This window comes from Oryzias latipes, chromosome 18, assembly GCF_002234675.1.
Source record: "Oryzias latipes chromosome 18, ASM223467v1".
NCBI lineage: Eukaryota > Metazoa > Chordata > Actinopteri > Beloniformes > Adrianichthyidae > Oryzias > Oryzias latipes.
Genome location: NC_019876.2, coordinates 18,243,089 through 18,261,703, shown reverse-complemented (window position 1 = coordinate 18,261,703; position 18,615 = coordinate 18,243,089). Strand labels below are relative to the sequence as shown.

Genomic DNA, 18,615 nt, shown 5'->3' with positions numbered 1-18,615 from the left:
GAGCAGTCAACATGCCCCAGCAGATTCTCCTCTAGTATGTCTCTAGTATGCCTTGTTTGCATCCAAAATCAAGTATTTAGTGATGATGCACGCCCCTGCGTATGCTAGAGAAGATTTTGGCATTTGAGCGCACGTTGACTTTCAATAGATGCCAACCTGCACTGGCAGAGTCGGTTAGCTTGATATTTCCAACAAATTGTGCATTTTATGGTAAAAGCAGCAACTTTGCTTTTAATCTAAGGATGCTAAGGATGTCAGTATTTCAGCCGTTCAGATTGCAGTCATGACTTGATTTCGTTATGGAAATAACTGCTGCCCTCAAATTCCAGTTCTTCAAAGACTGTAAGTGACAGAGAGTGTAGTGTCTTCCTGTTGGAACATGTAATTATACCTCTAGTGCTCTGCTTGTTTATTCAGTTTCTTTTTTTGTACACTAGTAGAAACAAACTGTCATTAGATTCTAGAAAAAACAAACTGGATCCGTTAAAACTTTTCCAATTCTGCACAGTTTAGTCCTGTAATTAAACTTGGATCAAAACAGATAAAGAGAGACGGGGAATTTTTTTTTTAGTACAAATGGCGTTGTTGACACATTGCAATTCTTAAACCGCAAATCTAGAAGCTAATCTTTTTTTTCCCCTGTCCAAAATTTACCAAGTTCATTCCAGATATTAATCCAATTTGTGATCAATGTAAACAATCAATGGCCACTACCTCACTTATGTTTGGTCCTGTGTAAAATTAAGTTGCTTCAATATTTAGAGTATTTTCAGATGTTTTACAAAGGCCTATAAAACCTTCTGTAATCTCTGCAATATTTGGTGTAATCCAGGATCTTAATCTCAAGCACAAAGCACAATTATCTTTGGGACTTTGATTGCTAGGACACTTATTCTTCTTAAATGGAAGGATCAATTTCCCCCAACTTTAAAGATGTTGATAAATGATCTCTTACATTATTTGGTTTTGGAGAAAATTCACTTCTCTGCTAGAGGTTATACACAAGATTTTTATACCACTTGGAATTCTTAAATTATATGAAGAACTTAGATGACACTGCTGTTAGAATATTTAATGATTAACTCTTTATTTTGGAAATGTGCAATTGAGATGATTATTTTCTTTTAAAAATGTATATTTTACAAAATATTTGCAGTTTGAAAGAGTGGTGCAGTAAGGAGAGGGAGGGTGTGTGGGGATATGTAATCAGTTTTGTATACTTTTTTAAACTTGAATCCTTGTACCCTCTGTTTAAATTTGAAATACCAATAAAAAGACTTGGTGTAGAAAAGATAAACATAGCGATGAAGTTTGACCCATGGATTGGTTGCTTTTTGGCTCCAAACTTTCAAATTGCTAAGTTTTTTTAACTGCAAAAAACAACTAACTAGATGTTTACAAGAGTTAGGGCAGCACGATATGAGGAAAACTCGCGATATGCGATATTGGTAATTAATATTGCGATAACGATATAAATTGCGGTATATAAACAAATAGCAAAAAAAACAAAAACATCATTTCCATTTCACTGCAACAGTTTAAAAATTATACTCCAAATGACCCTTGTCGACGTAGGAGGCAAACATCAAACATAAAAGGGCTCATCTGATTGATCAAAAACGTAAACGGCTCCTTCTAATTGGTTAAATGCATAAAGGGATTTATTTCATTTGTTCAATATTTCAAGCTGCCATGAGTTTGTTTTAGCACATTTAAGGTAATCATTTATTGCGATTTTTGCCGTCTTTTGCGGTATGCATATTGCACAGCTTGATTTCGCGATAACGATAAATTTGCGGTATTTTGTGCAGGCCTAACAAGAGTCATCAAAACTGATACAGACTTTTTTGCAAGCAACTTCAATAAGCAGAAATGGTTTGCTTGACGTCTGGCCCCTTGAAAGTGGCACCATTGTATGACATCACAAAAAGTAACCACAACTAAAGTTAACCCGTCATAGGGAGTGCTCTTTAGAGCCATTTGAATTTTTTGTGCCAAAACTTAGACCTGCTGTTTAAATAAAATGTCGGCCCCATTAGTTGTCACACACCTGACCAGTCTGAACAAACCCAACAAAAGTCTATTAACTGGACTTTGTTGTATCTATACCTCTAGTACCATTTCATATGCACATAATTTGGCTCCTTTAAGGACACTGTAATCTAAACTTTCCTGCAAAGAAAGGATGAACAACGTCTTGGGCCTTTCCCACCAATTTGCAGTGGAGCAGAACAGGTCACATGTCTGTTGGCCAGTCAAGTGTGCCAGCAATTTGTTTGAATGCATTGAAAGATTAGTCAACTTCAGACTTTCTAAATACTTGTACTAGAGCGATACTTTTACTAACGTCCAAATCCTACTTTGGAAAAACAACACCTGTTTTTTTTTAGATGCTGAGGGTTGACTATACCTGGAAGAAAGTTTCATGGCTTCAAGTTCAATCTGTCGAAGCCTAATTTATTTTTTGCCTTCTTTCGGGATCTAAAATTTCTTCACCTGGAATCATACTCTGAGTTCATACTCTGCTTTCCTCACCTTCTCCTTCTCTTCTGCTTTCAACTGGAGTCAAGTAGCCCTACCTTAAGTCTGGCACCTGTACCAGAAACCTGAGGAGAAGAAGCATCATAGTGGGACAAAGTAACCTGCAGCGCATGAACACCCTATGGTGGATGAACAGCAGTGGCATATGGTCCCTCTTATCTGAAAGAGAAAGTCCAGGACAAGTAGCCTCCCCCTCAACTGCATGATCAGCATGCATAGGGAAACAGCAGAAGGTGATCTAAATGTGCCTTTATTATTGTTATGATTATTACTAAGTGCCTGGTCGCTCATAATTTTTTTAATCTGTGCGGCCAGTGCTTTATTCTTGGCCTCACGGACCCATAGTTAGGGTTATGATCAGGCTAATAAGTGATAACAGCATTTAGCTTTGGATGCACTTAAAATCCATGCGTTTAATGCCGCAATGTGCATCTCGGCTGCATGTAAATATGTGGGAATAAGATCAGCCTTTATTTTGTCTGGACACGACTGGTAACACAAATTCATTCTGACTTCTGCCTTCCCCGACCCTTGCCTGGATTTTGATCAACCTGTCTCTCCTCTGATGATCTCATGTCATGTCTAATAAAAACAAGCATTTTACTATGGCTATTTGTAAATTCACTGTGTCCCGAAGACGAAAATTTTGATTGTTAATTTAAAAAATACATTTAAACACTTTTTGGCTAAAATTGTTCAAACGCAATGCATTTTGGTCTACATTCGTCAGTCTAGTGACCATCGATGCACCATTTACTGTATACTATATAAATGAACAAATACCATTTGATATCACCTTTGATGTCACCTATGGCTTCTGGTTCCAACCAACCAAAGTCAATTCAATCGCCATTTTTCCATAATATGTCCATCTCCATGTTGGAACTAGTTGTCCTCAGCCATGATTGGTCCGTCCACATTTCTATGGCAACCACTCTCTCCAATCAGGAGTGAGAGTGTTAGAAGGCCACACCTCTTCAACTGAAAGGCGGTTCAAGAGAATCTGTCAATTAAGGCCGCCCACTTTTATTGAAGCATCTGATCAGTCAGTTTATTACTTGTGCAACAGCAAAAACATCATGAAACAAAAAATAGGATTAGTAAGAACATGTTAATAAAAAATTCCAAGGGAAAATTGTGTCCCATTTAGTAAACAAACAGAAATTAAATAATTGATTTCAGAAATGGAGACATCTGAGAAATTTGATTCCCCAGCCAGAAAATGGGAATACCTTAAGTACAGAATTCATAAACTCTTGATCTCATTTAGTAAAAAGTTAAAATCAAATCTGTAAAAAAATGAGCTGGACACATTAAAACAGCTGAATAATTACTCTGGTAAACCTAACCTGTCTGAGAGTGATAGCCAATAGATATTGAACATACAATCAAAATTAGATGAGCTTTATACTGAGAGAGACCGAGGAGCATATATCAGATCCAGAGGGAGATGGATAGAAGAGGTGGGGGGAAAAATTAAGCATATCTTTGCAGCCTGGAAAAGAGACGACAAAAAAGGAACAGCCTAAAGTCTCTTCTTGTTAATGATATAGAAATTACAGACAAAAAAGCCATGTCCTCAGAAATGTTTAGATTTTATAGCCAACTCTAAAGCTCTAAAGTGTCACGAACAGACGGTGACAATCTTATAAAATAGATTGCACAACACATCCTTAAAATAGACGACAATTTTAAACAAACAAGCAATAAGAAACTTTTAATCTCTGAGCTTGATGCTACGATTAGTCGAATCTCTCTTAATAAATCTCCTGATGGGCTCACATGGGACTTCTCTTGACAGTTTTGGGAGGATATCAGAAATTTACTGTATCAAATTCTCCTGGAAGTTTTTGAGACCTGCACAGCGCACACTCCCAACAACAATGAAACATCGGATTATAGTTTCCATCCCAAAACCTAACAAAGATCCTAGACTTATAGAAAACAGAAGACCCATCATCACCTTAAGAAATTCAGACTACAAATTATTAACATACATCTTTCCCTCTCGCCTCCAGATGGAACTCTCAGGACTTATTGCTGAATCACAATCTGGCTTTTTAAAGAGCCATTCAACTCATAATAATAAAAGACTGGTTATGGACATTATTGAATACTGACATCTTATAGAAGACAATGGTTTTATTTTATTTTTGGATTTTTACAAGGCCTTTGACTAGGTGGAACATCCGTTCATAAAGGCAGTACTGGAGAATTTTGGTTTTGGCACTAAATTTAATAACCTTGTCTATGGTACATATCAGAATATCAATAGTTGTGTTATCCTTCCTAATGGCACCACCCCAAGTTTCAAAGTTGATGTAGGAATCCCTCAAGTTTGTCCCATCTCCCCATATCTGTTCTTATTAGCTACTGAGATGTTGGCCATTTATATTGATGTAATTGTAATGAGATAAAAAAGTCAAATGTCTTGGGCACAGAGATCATTATTAGCCAGCTAGCAGATGACACAACACTGTTTTTCAAAGAGGAGCATCAAATTACAGCAGCTATTGAAAAAATAAAACACTTTTCCAAAGCATCAGGGTTAAACTTAAACTTAAAGAACTGTGAACTACAGTATTGGCTATTCATGACACACCTGTAAAAGAAATCAATCATATGTCCATTAAATCAGAAATTAAATACCTGTGCATCTACATCAACAAAGACCAAAAAATAAGCTAATCAAGCAATGTGGGGGAAAAACTTGATGAATGTAAGATGAGGTTGAATATGTGGCTCCAAAGAGACCTATCGATGCAGGGCCGGATCTATCTGACAAAGATGGAGTGTTTGTCAAGATGTATTCACCCATCTTACTCTAATGCCATCCCAAACAAAATGATAAAATCCATCTGCCAAATGACTTTAAACTTTATTTGGAGAAACAAGCATCATCACATGAAAAATAACTATATGGTCAAAGAATTTAAAGATGGTGGTCTCAAAGTTATGAATTTTGACTGCCGTAACGGAATCCTATAGATAAAATCGTGGATCAAACACAACCAATCCTTCTGGTTTTTTGTCCCAAATTATTTATTTAACAAATCAGGCAGCTTAAAGTGTGTGCTTATTAGTGATTTTGATGTTAATAAGCTCCCTATAGCATTATCAGAATTCCATGAACAAATTCTGCTATACTGGAAAATATTGTATGTGCATCACCAAACTTAAGTACTATTTGGAACAATGAATACATGCTCCATAGAAACAAGTCCTTGTTTTGTGCTGAATGGTTTGGGCAAAGTGTTTGGTCGGTGACTGATCTGATATACACGAAGGGCAATTTTTTAGATTATGAGCAATTGTGTTTAAGACATAACTTCAATCCTCCTATCTCAGGATTCTTAAAAGTACGTAATGCTCTTTCTCGAGAATTAGTATTTCTAACAAGGAACACAATGACACATGTAATGATAAAACCACAATTAGCCACATTATCAACTGAAGCATGCCCTCTTATGGAAAAAAATGTAATAACTCTTTTATCAGAAATTGGTTAATTGAAAGATTATTTCCTGGACGATAGAACAAAAATAATATATTACAGAAATGTGAACAAAATGTTGTTTCTAAATTCAGAACCAAATTCATGAAACTTCCTATTCTCCCAAAAGTTAAAGAAACACACTTCAAAATTATGAATAATATTCATCCCTCCAAAGAATTACTTAGATTACGTTTCAACATTGATGACAACAGCTGTTCCTTCTGCCAAACTGCTGTTGAAGACACCGACCACATATTTTTCCTGTGTAGCATTGTACACATTTTTTGGTTAGATGTTTACAAATAGTTGAAAAATAAATTCCCATTCATTGTGAACCTTTTTTTAAAAAGAAGTCATAATTTTCGGCATATCACTACACAAAAATGTATTTATTTATGTATCAATACCATTTTATGAATAGTCAAGTTTTTTATACACAAAAACAATTACAGAAATGTCACCCCAACATTACCTTCTTTAATGCAGAAGTCAATTTATACTTAAAACCCCTAAGATTAATCAATTTACCAAAAGCATAACAGTTTATGATATTCTGAGCGATACTATCTGAGACGGTTTATTTAGTCATTGTTGTACCAACCAGCATTTGGTGTCACTATTAAACTCTGAAATTGTTGTTTTCTTGTGTCTTGTGTATTTGCACGTATATGTATGCATATTGATAAGTACTCTATTTTATTTTGTTTGTGCTTCCTTTTCAATTGCTATATTCTTTCTACTAGTATCCACCATATTTTGGGATGTTTTTGGTTTGTGTTCGATAAAGTTCTTTAAAAAAAAAAAAAAAAACTCTGATTCAGCATTTTATGTACTCTTCCTGTTTCAGAAATGTTATAAACTGTGTACTTATTTTGCAATAACCTTCGATCCCACTAGAGAGCCCTATTGCATTGCAGATGAGCCAGAGACTGTACTTCTTCTGACTATTGTATTTGTGTTTTGTTAGGGCTGTACCAACTGAAGATGGTGGACACACAAGCATCCTGAAAGCCTCAAGAGGCTGATGGCGTGGTTCAAACAGGTAATGTGGAGCATCAATCAGGAATGAAAAGATTTCTGTGTCACTGCTATTAATTGTATACACACATGACGCCTCTGCAGGGAAAACTGCAATGTCGGGAGCACGTCACCAAAGGCTTTGAAAACATGCCAGCTGCTTTTAAGGGGATGCTGAAAGGAGACAACACTGGCAAAGCCGTTGTTGCTGTCTGATGGATGACCAATAAAGGTCTTTACACAATTAATGAAGGAGGATTTTACATATACTGCACTGAAAAATAACTACAAGATATGTATTGTCTTTTCAGTGTTTAGTGAATTAATTTTATTTTTAAAATACATATGTGTGAGATATGTCTGTATTTCTCAATAGAATGTAGTTTTATTTAAATTGTTTAGTATTTTTCTCTTTTTTTCCCGGACAAACGTAAATAAAAAGATTGTTTTCTTACAGCTGTGACACGGCTTCTACCTGAACGGGGAAAAAAATCCAAAAGTGACATTTGCTTGTTTTACAGCGACATAGATAAAACTGTAACCAGATATTGTTGTTTATTCTATAATAAAGGTTGTTTTTGGTCTTTATTGATGTATGCTGGTATTGCATGCATTGCCTAACTGATTTGAACTTGCATCATATTTTAAAGAATGGAATTATGCAAAGATACTTTTAAAAAATGTTTTAAGGTCTAAATTAGGCAATTCTTAGGCTTCAAATGAAGTTTCCTTATTTTTACGATAGAACCTGTTGGAACATTCACATATGTAGTCTAAATACTCAAATTCTTTATTCAAATATGTAAATGGAAAAACAAGTCTTTGTGTACCATCTTTTAGAATTAATCTTCTGATTAAATCACTTCCCTAAACTTATTCCAACCATGATCAAACTGCAATAATTTGTCTAAATATTGCAATTTTTTGTTATAGTATGGACTTTTCTGTTTATTGTTTACCCCTTACTTTAGTTGTAAAAGAATAAACAAATAAAGTCTTTTTAAGCTATTACGTAATAAGACTAGTGCAGGGGTGTGGCCTCATGGGCGTTGACCAGAGTTTGTACAAGGAAATATGGTCTGCAGTGACCATGTTTACGGTAGTACAGAAATTTGCCAAGTCATTGTGATTCGACTGTCTGATCAAGCGTTGACGGAATTAAAAACAAAAAAAGTATTTCAACTTACTATCGATATAATTCTCTAAAAGGACGCGTTATTGTTAGTAGATTAGTTTTGCAAGTTATTTTAAGCCGCAACGAAACAACAACGAAGCACTAACGGGCCTCAGATATATATAGCCTGACATCACCGATTCTGTAGTTTTTATTCTCAGTAAAGAGCTAAAATATTTGCAAGAATCCAGGAAAGGAAACCATTCTGTTTATAACTTTCAAAATAAAAGTATTTTTCGTGAAGCTTTACCAGTAATAACACAACTGCTGATACAACATGAAATCAAGTACGGTTACAACACATTTCATGCACAATCATAGTGGCAATGACGTATACACACGGCGTTCTTTTAATATAAATGATTCGCTTAAACATAAAAGACTGGCTTTTATTTTGTTAGTCAACCCATCAGCTCTTCCGCTGCGACGTGTTAGTCTGACGCCGTTATAAATAGGGCAGGTCATCCTCTTTGACTGAAAGTGTGGTCTTTGCGAAGCCGCTGTCTTTTAGATTCAGCGAGAGTTTGCCTTTTCAAAACAGCAAACATGGTCCGTGAAGTGGCTGATCTTGTAAGTAGTTCTATAAATACAATTAATCATGTCTTTATTTATTTCGCTGTACTACTACATACATTCAGGACAGCACAGTTGACGTTAGGTAGCCGCGCGGTTATTTTCTCAGCAAGCTTCTATCTACTTACCTTTTTTGCAAGAAAAAAAAACCCTGTTAAAGCATTTATTCGCTTAGAGTTAGCATGTTTATTGTCGTTGATGGAATAAATTACTCCGACAGAATAACTCTGGAGGCTGTATTGCTAATGTTTAGTTGTTTTTTCTTTTTTTCCATTTTCTACCCATGATGCACGAGGGCGGACTTTGCTATCTTGTTGCCGCGCGAACACGTTGCCAGGGTTACAAGTTTTCGGAAAGGTTTTACCGTTAACTAGATAAAAAATCTTTTAGTAATACACCAAAAAAACGTTCCTATCATGGCTCAGATGAGCAGAAAGCTACAATAAAGTACTAGTTTGAGTAAAAGTCAACTCCTATTTGCGACACTTGGACCATTCCGCTAGGCCTCGGGCCGCCTCTGTCCGTGTGTACACATGCCTGGATGTCAAAACTGCTGAAATCATTCAGACTTCTGGGTGTCACTGGTTGCGTCCGAATTCCTTCACTAATCACTACAAAGTGCACTGTGCGTTCGCCATTTTGTAGTGCTGTCCGATTCTACAATTCCAAAATCGAGTGCCCTGCAAATTTCCCAGAAATCTCCGCAAAAAAACAGTGTGCATCAATGCTCACTAGATCTGTGAATATAGATCACAATGCATGGCATCAAATCTATTTTTGCTTAAAAATGTATTTAAATGTACTTTCTGAACAACCTGTCAAGTGTTTTTATCTTCAGAAGACTGATAAATGATCCTCGCAAAATGCTCCTATCAATTAGATTTTAACTTCGTGAAATCGATGACGTCATATCCGCCGTAAATTAAAAAAAAAAGTAGTGGGCATGGTGTCCAAATTGCTTTTAAGTCGGTGCACTCTATAGTTTTTTTTAGAAGTTGGGGGTTAGGGTGGGAATTCAGATACAGCGACTGCTTTTGATCTGGGGCTGTTCTGCTAATCATTAGCCAAACCTTTGATAACCACTTATCGTTACACTATGGGAAAGCCTGCTGACAAAATGAAGTAATTTATTTAAACGAATTCTTTACCTTTATGCTTATTTAAAATAAATGATGGAAACATGCTTTTTTTGTAGGCAGAATTCAAGAAAATTCTGGAAGACGCTGGAGACAAGCTGGTGGTTGTGGACTTTACTGCATCATGGTGTGGGCCCTGCAAACAGATTGCCCCCTTGTACAAGGTAGATAACTGGAGCTTAAAGACTTGATCCGATGAAAATGTTTTTAACATGTTTTTGTGCCCATTTTCTGATAAAGGAGAACATGTATAAAGAAATTTAAGCTTAAAAATGCATTTCTGAGTACTTCTTTTTCTTATTGTGAATCAGTCACAGGCAAGAAAGGACAGTTTTGACAGAGCTTGTAGTTGTAATGTAGAAGCTACAATCTGCAGGCCACAAGCTCCCTGCTCCACTCCATACTGATGCCTCTACTTGCAGACAAATGGATCCATGTACGTCTTTGTTTTCCTCGTCTGAGCTGTCATCCGGCTCAAAACTGTATGCCTGATAGCTCCGATATTGCTCACCATTTTTGTTTCACCTGTAGTGTTAGGTTGGGGGTTTGATGGGCTTTAAGCTAGTCGGAGAGCTCGGAAGTTACAACCCCTCTCTGTCAACCGTCCCAACCAGCGAATAGAAACAGGGGGACCAATTGAAAACGGTGTTTAAATGTAGATGCATTGTTACTATGGCAACCCTATAAGGTTTACCTCCCCACTTCAAGGAGAGGAAGTGCTTGTTCACAGGAAATGGTCCAACACACACCCAGTATGATTTTTCAGTAAAAGTGCTCTGTTTCTGTAGAGTTGAGTCTAATGTACTGTTGTTGTATGTACTTGTTGTCTTGCAGCAAATGTCGGAAAGCGATGACAACAAGAATGTGGTTTTCCTGAAGGTGGATGTGGACGAGGCTGATGTGAGTGTGCACGTTCTCCTCCTTGGCCAGTACAAACTAGCTTTGTTTTAATGGGCAAAACCAGCTTTTGTTTTTAGTCTCTCTACTTTATGAAAGCGTTAGGTTGCAATTGGGGGCCAGCAACAATAATTACTTAATAATTGTATTTTTATTTTTTTTAATTTTGATTCATAAAAAAAAACTGTTGCTTTTTCTCTTTCAGGATATCAGCAGTTTCTGTGAAATTAAATGCATGCCTACATTCCACTTCTACAAGGGGGGCAAAAAGGTAAGTAACTGAGTGCAGTAGTTGAAAAGTTTATAACTTTTTACAGAGGTTCTGATGACTTCCTTTAAAAAAAGAGACCCTGTGTCACATGGGATCATTAAGAGAGTCTTACTGTATTTTTCAAACCATAAGGTTATCTTAAAATCCTTGTATTTGTAAAATACTATTTATAAATTGAGTGTACTTACTGCCCTCAAATTGATTTCCTTTGGTACATGGGGCCCAAAAATCTGCCAAAATGTTTTAGTTTGACTTGTGATGCGTCCCGTCTGTCAAATGTTGTGGAATGAGTTGAATGAAGTTTAAGTTTACTTTGTCTTTTTTGCTATTTAAAAGGAAAACCTCTTTGTCTTTCTTTAACCAGAGAGCCATGTGTGCCCTGGTTTAAGTGATCCCTGTTTAAGCCCTGTGTAAGCTTGACTTAAACAATTAAACCAGCCTGGAAGCCCTAATGTCCATCCTGCAGTAGCAGAAACGGCTAGTTTTTGTTTGCAAATATTAGATCTCACCTTTTCAACTTCTGTCATTTTTTTATGTTTTTATTTTTCCAGGTGGATGAGTTCTCTGGTGCCAACGTTGCAACCCTGGAGGAAAAGCTGAAAGCACTGAGATAGGAGTAGAAGTCAGACTGACCAGAGCAGAAAATAAAACGCATAACTGATAAAGTCTTCACCTCATAACACACCCAAAGAAAGAATTGCAGCTAAGCGTCATGTTTAACTGCTATCAAGTTTTGTTTTTTTCCCCAATGTTGGCACTAACTTGTCATCTATCCTGAGTTGAACAGTTTGTGTACTGCATTTACTTCAGTCCAGGTTTTATTTTTTTATTTTTTTTTTCTACTCTAACCATTTATGAAGTTTGAGTAATCCATGTTACCTCTGTATGGATTTAATAAATGAATCAAACCCTAAACTGCCCGACTACAAAGAGCTTCTAATAGCATTTAATGCTTTAATAGAAATGTGACAATAGTTTACACATAAACACTGGAACGGTCACATCAATCTTTTTTTACACATCATACAAGTATATATAGCAGCGCATGTTTAATACTGTTAAGTCTTTATATGAAAAAATACAGCTTTAAATTTACAAACTGGTTCTTTTTTTGACTTTGAAGAGAAATGAAAAGTTGGCAAGAGTCCAGAAACTATACAGGAAATCCCTTCATTAGATGATTCACATGGAGGTGACTGGAACCTTTAGAAATGGTAGTAAACAGATTTCCTCTTCCTGCAGGGAAGAAGAAAAAAAAAGGTTTTAGCACAAATAGCTTAACATCTGCGTTCAAGCAGAATTTGAAAAAGTTTGAATAAAAAGTGATTTTTTTTTTTCCTATGGAATAAATGCAAATATTATTTTACTTAATTGTGAATCTTAAGGTGCCACTGAAGGTATTAAAGCACGTTTTTAAAAAAATACTTTCAATGTTTGAACTTTTAAGTACAAAAACGAACTCAGAAAAGGGGTTTTTACATGAAAAGCCCTCAGGACCCTTTAGGTCCTCTGGCACGGGCCTCTAGATTCCCAGAGTTGGAACCAAAACATACGGCGAGTTAGTTTTTATGGACCTCGCCTGTGGAACAGCTTCCCAGAGAACCTCAGGATCACAAATGTGCCTTATAAAGGAAGGTTCAAGACCTAGCTTTTTATTCTGGCTTTTAGTTGAAATGTAGGGAAACACTTATTAAATATTTATATTGTTTTATTCATCCATACTTTTCTACTAATTTTGATATTTTTTGTGTGATGGTCGTTGTTTTGCATTTTAAATTGAAATTTACAATGTAAAGGACTTCATTTTATACTTGTGTAAAAAGTGCTTTACAAATGAAGTTAGACTTGATTTGATCCTGAGGAGCTAACAAGAGCTCTGATGCCTGCAGCTGAGTTATAGACAACATGATTCAGAGAGTTGGAAGACTTCCTGTTTCCTGGTGTTTAGGTGTGTCTTGAGCACCTGGAGCAGTCATGCCCAATCCAGCCTGGACTGCAGCTGCACCTGTTGGGCCGGACACACCTGCCTCCATTCAGACACGGTGATGAACACACAGCTGTGAACACAAAGACGACAACCCTGCAGTACTGATGAACTGATGGCGTCATCATGACAAACTGCAGACAACACATTTAACCCTTGTGCTATCTTAGATGACCCCACCATTACACTGACGTGTTCTCCCTACCATGACAAAGGTGAAAAGATTTCATGTAATCCAATAACAGTGGAGATCACAAATCATTGAAGAAAAAAGGTTCAGCGCACTGTCTAGTGGGTCTAGATGACCCAACTCCCAATGTCAAAGTGCCTAGGATAGCACAAGGGTTAATAGTAAGGAATAATCTGGGCACAGCAATAGGTGCTGTCGTAATAAAAAAAATCATCATGCTCCAAAATGGCGTTTCATGGCTCCCATTCATTGAGCGAGCCTAAAGACAACTGAGCGAGTGTATTCAAGAACTGAGTGAGCAAACCTCACATTTGCACAAGCGCCATGCTAACTGAGCGACACCACATTTTACAGCACGGTTGCAATAGTGTAAGCGCTATATAAGTATACGCCATTTACCATTTTTGTTTACCATTTAACTTAGCCTTTTTTCATATTTTCTATGTAACATACTTTCACGACCATAAGGCGCACTTAAAAGTCGTACATCTTCTCCAAAATGCAGGATGCGCCCTATGGCGTGGCCCTAATGTGTTGTGTGACTTCGGTAAAGACGACGTAGAAGAGGACAGCATGCACGGTAAGGAGGGAAGTGAGGAAATGAAAGGAGACCCCCCCCCCCCCCTCCAAAGAGGAAAAACGTGCAGGTATGTGCGTAATGTAGAACAAGATTCTCTTTAATCCTGTGCTGTTGTATCGTAAGGAGAGGAGTGTGTTATTGGAAATGATATGGCTTTAATTGTGTGTTTGACTGTGTTTCTAGGCAGGTTAGTTCGCGGTGTGGTTCTTTGACTATCAGAGTCAAAGTTTCTGGTCTTTGTGTCAAACTTTTTTTGCCACCCCTACTTTAGAGGCTTTAATAGCAGAAAAACGCCGGATGGAACGTGGATTAAAAGGTTTTTTTTAGCTGTAAGTTTTTCTCATGTGAAAATCACTGAATTCGTGTATTTGTTAATGTTTTAATCCTTGTTCCATCCACCATTTTTTTCTTTTAAAGCCTCTAAAAAAATTAAAGTCCCGCTCCGATGCCTCGCCGGATTTGGCATGCACATTTTGACCAATCAGATCAACCAGAAAGGTTACCGCCCCCAAGTGACAAAAACATCCACTTAACACTGCGCGCAAACCAAGCGAGCGCGCAAGATCGCCACTCAGTTAAGATTGCAACCGTGCAGCTGAAGTGGGGAACATTAAAAACTATCTCAGATGAAAATCCAGTTTTTGGTGTTTTTAATATGTTTTTGTCACATGTTTCTCATGATGGAGGAAAAGTAAGCTCAATTTGAATTTTAGAGTATTTCTTCAAATTGTTGTGAATCTGGAGCAGATAAATAATGCAGTTTGAAAAAATTGTAGTTGTGATGTAGAAGCTACATTGGCGGGACACAATTTTGATGCTCCGCTCCAATATGGTGCATTCACTTGTAGACGTCTAGATTCACGTATGTCGTTTTCCTTGTCTGAGCTGTGAGAGGGACTATAAGCTAATGGCAGAGAGTGTAAACAGATGGATGATGGGAAGTGGGGGCAGGCTTATATTGCACAGTCCCGGCCACAACTCAGAGATGAATTTCTAATGACCCACTGCGGCTCTGCAGAAACTATATCCTAGAAAATGACACAAGTTTTAAAAAAACAGCATAATCATGATTAAAAGACCACTGGTAAGCGCTACTACAATAGATCAAAAGATTAGATTAGAGTTGAACTTTAAAAACAACAATCTTGTGTACACAAAAACTGTCACAGAAACTTACCTGTTTGACAGCGTGTGCCCGTCCACCCAGCTGGACACTCACACTTGTATGGAGCCACACAGCGGCCTCCGTTCAGGCAAGGCAAGATGCAGATAGCTGTTAGAGAACAGACAGGAGGTGTTTAACCAAAACTTCTATAGATTAACACCTTTCTAGCCAATACATCTGAAAGTCAGTATAGTCAAGACCACATTCCAGGAGAAAATACAGCAAATTTTGAGCCATTATCAAAACACAATGCATCATATAGTCTTAAAACACTCTGACTTGCTGTTTTAGGTTTAGAACTAAACTCAACCCATAAAAAGGTCCAAAGAGACAGAATTTATATGAATCTGGATTTCTCCAATAAACCCACTATTCAGCATTTGAAACAAATGCTCTTACTTCTATGTCATAGTTTATAAAACATCAATTATGCATGCACAGCATACAGCAGCAGTTTTTGTTCATTCGCTCTGTCTCTGGCCGGCATCTGCACCATCCACTCAATCTGCTGCGTCTTTGAGAAACACTTACGCTCCTCACATAGCCGACCCATCCAGCCCTCTTGGCAGGCGCAGGCGTTGGGTCGCTGGCAGACCCCTCCGTTCTGACATGGCATCCAGCACACGGCTGTGGGAGGGGGAAATAAAACGGCAGGGATGGGGTTATACTCTACTGACTCTACATTCAGTATTTACAGAAAGATGGCTGAAATTGGTTACATCTGGACTCTCAACCAAACAAAAGCAGAACAAACATGCAGCATCATTTTCTTCAGTTAATAACAGAGCTTTAAAGAGAAAGAACACTCCCCACCAAATGTTAAGCAGACTCACTTTGACCCAGCCTTATTCTGACATGAATAATTCACAACTGGGTGTTTGGATTTCCCTTTTCTTTGTGACAGACTAATGCATCCTTTTCATAACCACAAAGCAGTTTCTGTGCTTTGCGGTCCAGGACTGTCCAATAAAAAAAGATAATGATCATTAAACACACATTAAACATCTCTAATTTAGTGTCTTTTTTTAGATCAAGGAGATACATTTTTGCTAAAAAGACGTTTTAATATATTATTGTTTAAATGAAATCTACAAATGCTTTTTATTGGCTTTGTCTGAATTCTGTCCCTACTCCCTAACTACTAAAAAAACTATAAAGTGTGGGACTATCTAGTGTCCTGGATTTCATATGCAATTAGGACACCTTGGTCACTACTTTTTTTAGTGGCAAATATTATGTCACAGATTTCCTAAAGTAAAAATCTAATATATATGACCATTTTAAGAAGACAATATGAATCCACTGAGTTCCAATGATGGAAACTAACTATAAAAAATAATTTAAATACATTTTTTCACATGAAATATCATTCAAACACAATGCATCTTGGTCTATAATCACCAATCTAGTGAGAATTAATGAACAGTGTTTTTTTTACCGAGACTTCTGGAAAATTTCTATTGGACTCGATTTCGAAATTATAGATTCAGAAACCCCCAAAACACTATAAAGTGCACTAAGTAGTAGTAAGGGAATCTGGAGAAAACCAATGAGAAATTTCCAACATGAATGGCCATGGTGTAGAGGTAGAGCGGTCGACCTCTGATAGGAAAATCGCAGGTTTGGCTCTGTGTGTTAAAGTGTCCCTGGGTAAGACACTGAACCCCACATTACTCCTGATGGTTACAGGTAAGAGCCAGTTTTAGGCAGCAGAGTTTGGAGTGAATGTTTCTGCGCATGGATGAATTGAACTGTGAATGTAAAACGCTTTGGGTCTTAGAGACCCACCCCGATGAAAATAGTGTATATCACATGTTCTTGTGGCATTTTATGATAATGGAGAACATTAAAAAATAAATTAGGGGCTGTAAGCTAGTGGTACAGAGAGTAAAAAAATGGTTGATGGGAAATGGAGGCAGGCTTACTCGAGGCCAACGGGAGACTTGATTACATACAGGTGAATTCTATTTAGAGTTTGCTGCACTGAAAGTAAAGGGGCTGAAAAATTTTGCACGCCAATATTTCAGGTTTTTATTTGTTAAACAAGTTTCAAATATCCAATATATTTTCGTTCCACTTTATGATTGTGTCCCACTTGTTGTTGATTCTTCACAAAGAATTAATATTGTATATATTTATGTTGGAAGCCTGAAAGGTGGCAAAAGATTGAAAAGTTCAATGGGGCAGAATACTTTCGCAAGGCACCGCATGTCATAGAAAAAGACAGGTTTTTAGAATTGGGCTTAACACAGCATAGTCATCATTAAAAGACCAATGGCCACGCTTTTACAATAGATCAAAAGATGATCAGAGTGGGACTTTAAAGCAGGGCAGAAATTAAGCGCTAGATATAGGAAAAAGGAGTTGAGAGTTAAAAGGCTGCATGCCGTTGTTGATGCAGAGACGGTCAGCAAAAGCAGGAAGAGTCCACAGACAGGCAGGAGTCTCTTCTCTGTTCTGTCTACCTCTGCACGTGGGGGGCGGCGTCCAGGTGCCGTTTTCCTGACACCTGCTCCTTCCAACACCCTCCATGGTGTAGCCGGCATAACACGAATACACCGCCACATCCCCGAACTGGAACACAGCCCCTCGCACAACCCCATTGGCCACATGGAGAGGGGGGCCGCAGGGCACCCCTATATGCAACAGCCCAGATGGAACGACCCAAAAGTTACTCACCGAGTCATATTTTGTCCTTATTGAAATTAACCTGTGAAATATCTAGAAAGTCTGACGCCATGATTTAAATACATGCAATTCAAGTTAAGTATTTATGGATTTTGTTTTAAGAGATGTTTCTTTATTTTGTCAAACTCTTTCAATTTTTCTGTGCTTTTGGGAGTCATTAGTTATTCTTTAATTTTTTTTATCAATTCAGCTATTGCTATTGCTAACTATTGCTCAAGACTCAATCTGATTAAAAATCAGTTATACAGTGATGAAAAAAACATTCTTTTAATGAAAGGGTATTTTTCTTTATATAGCATTTTCCTAGAGAACTGTGATTTTTCATTCAACATATCCATGTCAAAGATTGATATGAAGCTGCAGGAAACTTATTAACATGCATGTAACATCATGTAAATCTAGGCAGTGAGTCGTGGTGTTTCATGTTTAGCGCTGCTGCACCTGAAACAGATAAAAGTGTATTAAACAAAGGTTGCCATAGAAGCTGCAGAGATGCCCAGTATTAGCACATCATGCAGGAGACACACACTGTGTTTGATGTAGCTTCATTTGTCGGGATTAAAGACTGCAGACAGTCGAGAGAAGAAAAAAAAACAGTGATTGAGCAAACAGGCAGATTAAGAGGCAGACCGAGAGCTGTGCAAGAGTGTGAAGCAACCGGCCATGAGAGGAAAGAGCTCGCATAGGTTATTCTATTTTCACAACCTTTGAAAGGAGAAGAGTTAACCAACAGGTGAAAGGTTACGACAGAAATGACGTAAACAGTTGCCTTTAAGAACTTGGTTCTTACAAGCAATTAAAAAAAACACATATGGATGAGTATTACTGCCAAACTACCAAATTAATTTATTCCCATGCTTATGATTTGATTTAATATCAATTTATTTTTAACATTTTCATTTA

At 37.3% G+C, this 18,615-nt stretch overlaps 2 protein-coding genes and 1 long non-coding RNA gene across 5 annotated transcripts in view; 2 read left to right on the top strand and 1 right to left on the bottom strand.

The window, feature by feature from the left end:
• The first annotated feature begins 6,432 nt into the window (after nt 1-6,432).
• LOC105356431 lies at nt 6,433-7,302 on the top strand. The gene is made up of 2 exons (XR_910585.3): nt 6,433-7,079; nt 7,160-7,302. It is a non-coding gene; the product is annotated as an uncharacterized LOC105356431 (long non-coding RNA).
• Nucleotides 7,303-8,577: 1,275 nt separating this feature from the next.
• Nucleotides 8,578-12,020, top strand: txn (thioredoxin). Its single transcript, XM_004079841.3, has 5 exons — nt 8,578-8,798; nt 9,997-10,101; nt 10,772-10,837; nt 11,040-11,105; nt 11,657-12,020. The coding sequence occupies exons 1-5, from the start codon at nt 8,775-8,777 to the stop codon at nt 11,717-11,719; spliced, it is 324 nt and encodes a 107-aa protein (XP_004079889.1). The 5' UTR covers nt 8,578-8,774; the 3' UTR covers nt 11,720-12,020.
• The window catches only part of svep1 (sushi, von Willebrand factor type A, EGF and pentraxin domain containing 1), a 90,934-nt gene continuing 84,253 nt past the window's right edge, over nt 11,935-18,615 (bottom strand). For 2 of the 3 annotated variants that reach the window (XM_023948970.1, XM_023948972.1), the window contains 5 exons: nt 17,490-17,660; nt 15,556-15,651; nt 15,037-15,132; nt 13,069-13,162; nt 11,935-12,341 (listed from right to left, as the gene is read on the bottom strand). In XM_023948970.1, the coding sequence (XP_023804738.1) occupies nt 12,311-12,341; nt 13,069-13,162; nt 15,037-15,132; nt 15,556-15,651; nt 17,490-17,660 (488 nt within the window). In that variant the 3' untranslated portion in view covers nt 11,935-12,310. The remainder of the gene's footprint in view (nt 12,342-13,068; nt 13,163-15,036; nt 15,133-15,555; nt 15,652-17,489; nt 17,661-18,615) is intronic. The other variant, XM_023948971.1, reaches the window with a different exon arrangement.

What these genes read in the sequence shown, in the direction of transcription:
- txn (XM_004079841.3), top strand. Translation starts at nt 8,775, where the DNA reads ATGGTCCGTGAAGTGGCTGATCTT. An exon ending in TGGATGTGGACGAGGCTGAT is followed by an intron (nt 10,838 to 11,039) that starts GTGAGTGTGCAC and finishes TTTCTCTTTCAG; the next exon opens with GATATCAGCAGTTTCTGTGA. An exon ending in TCTACAAGGGGGGCAAAAAG is followed by an intron (nt 11,106 to 11,656) that starts GTAAGTAACTGA and finishes TTATTTTTCCAG; the next exon opens with GTGGATGAGTTCTCTGGTGC.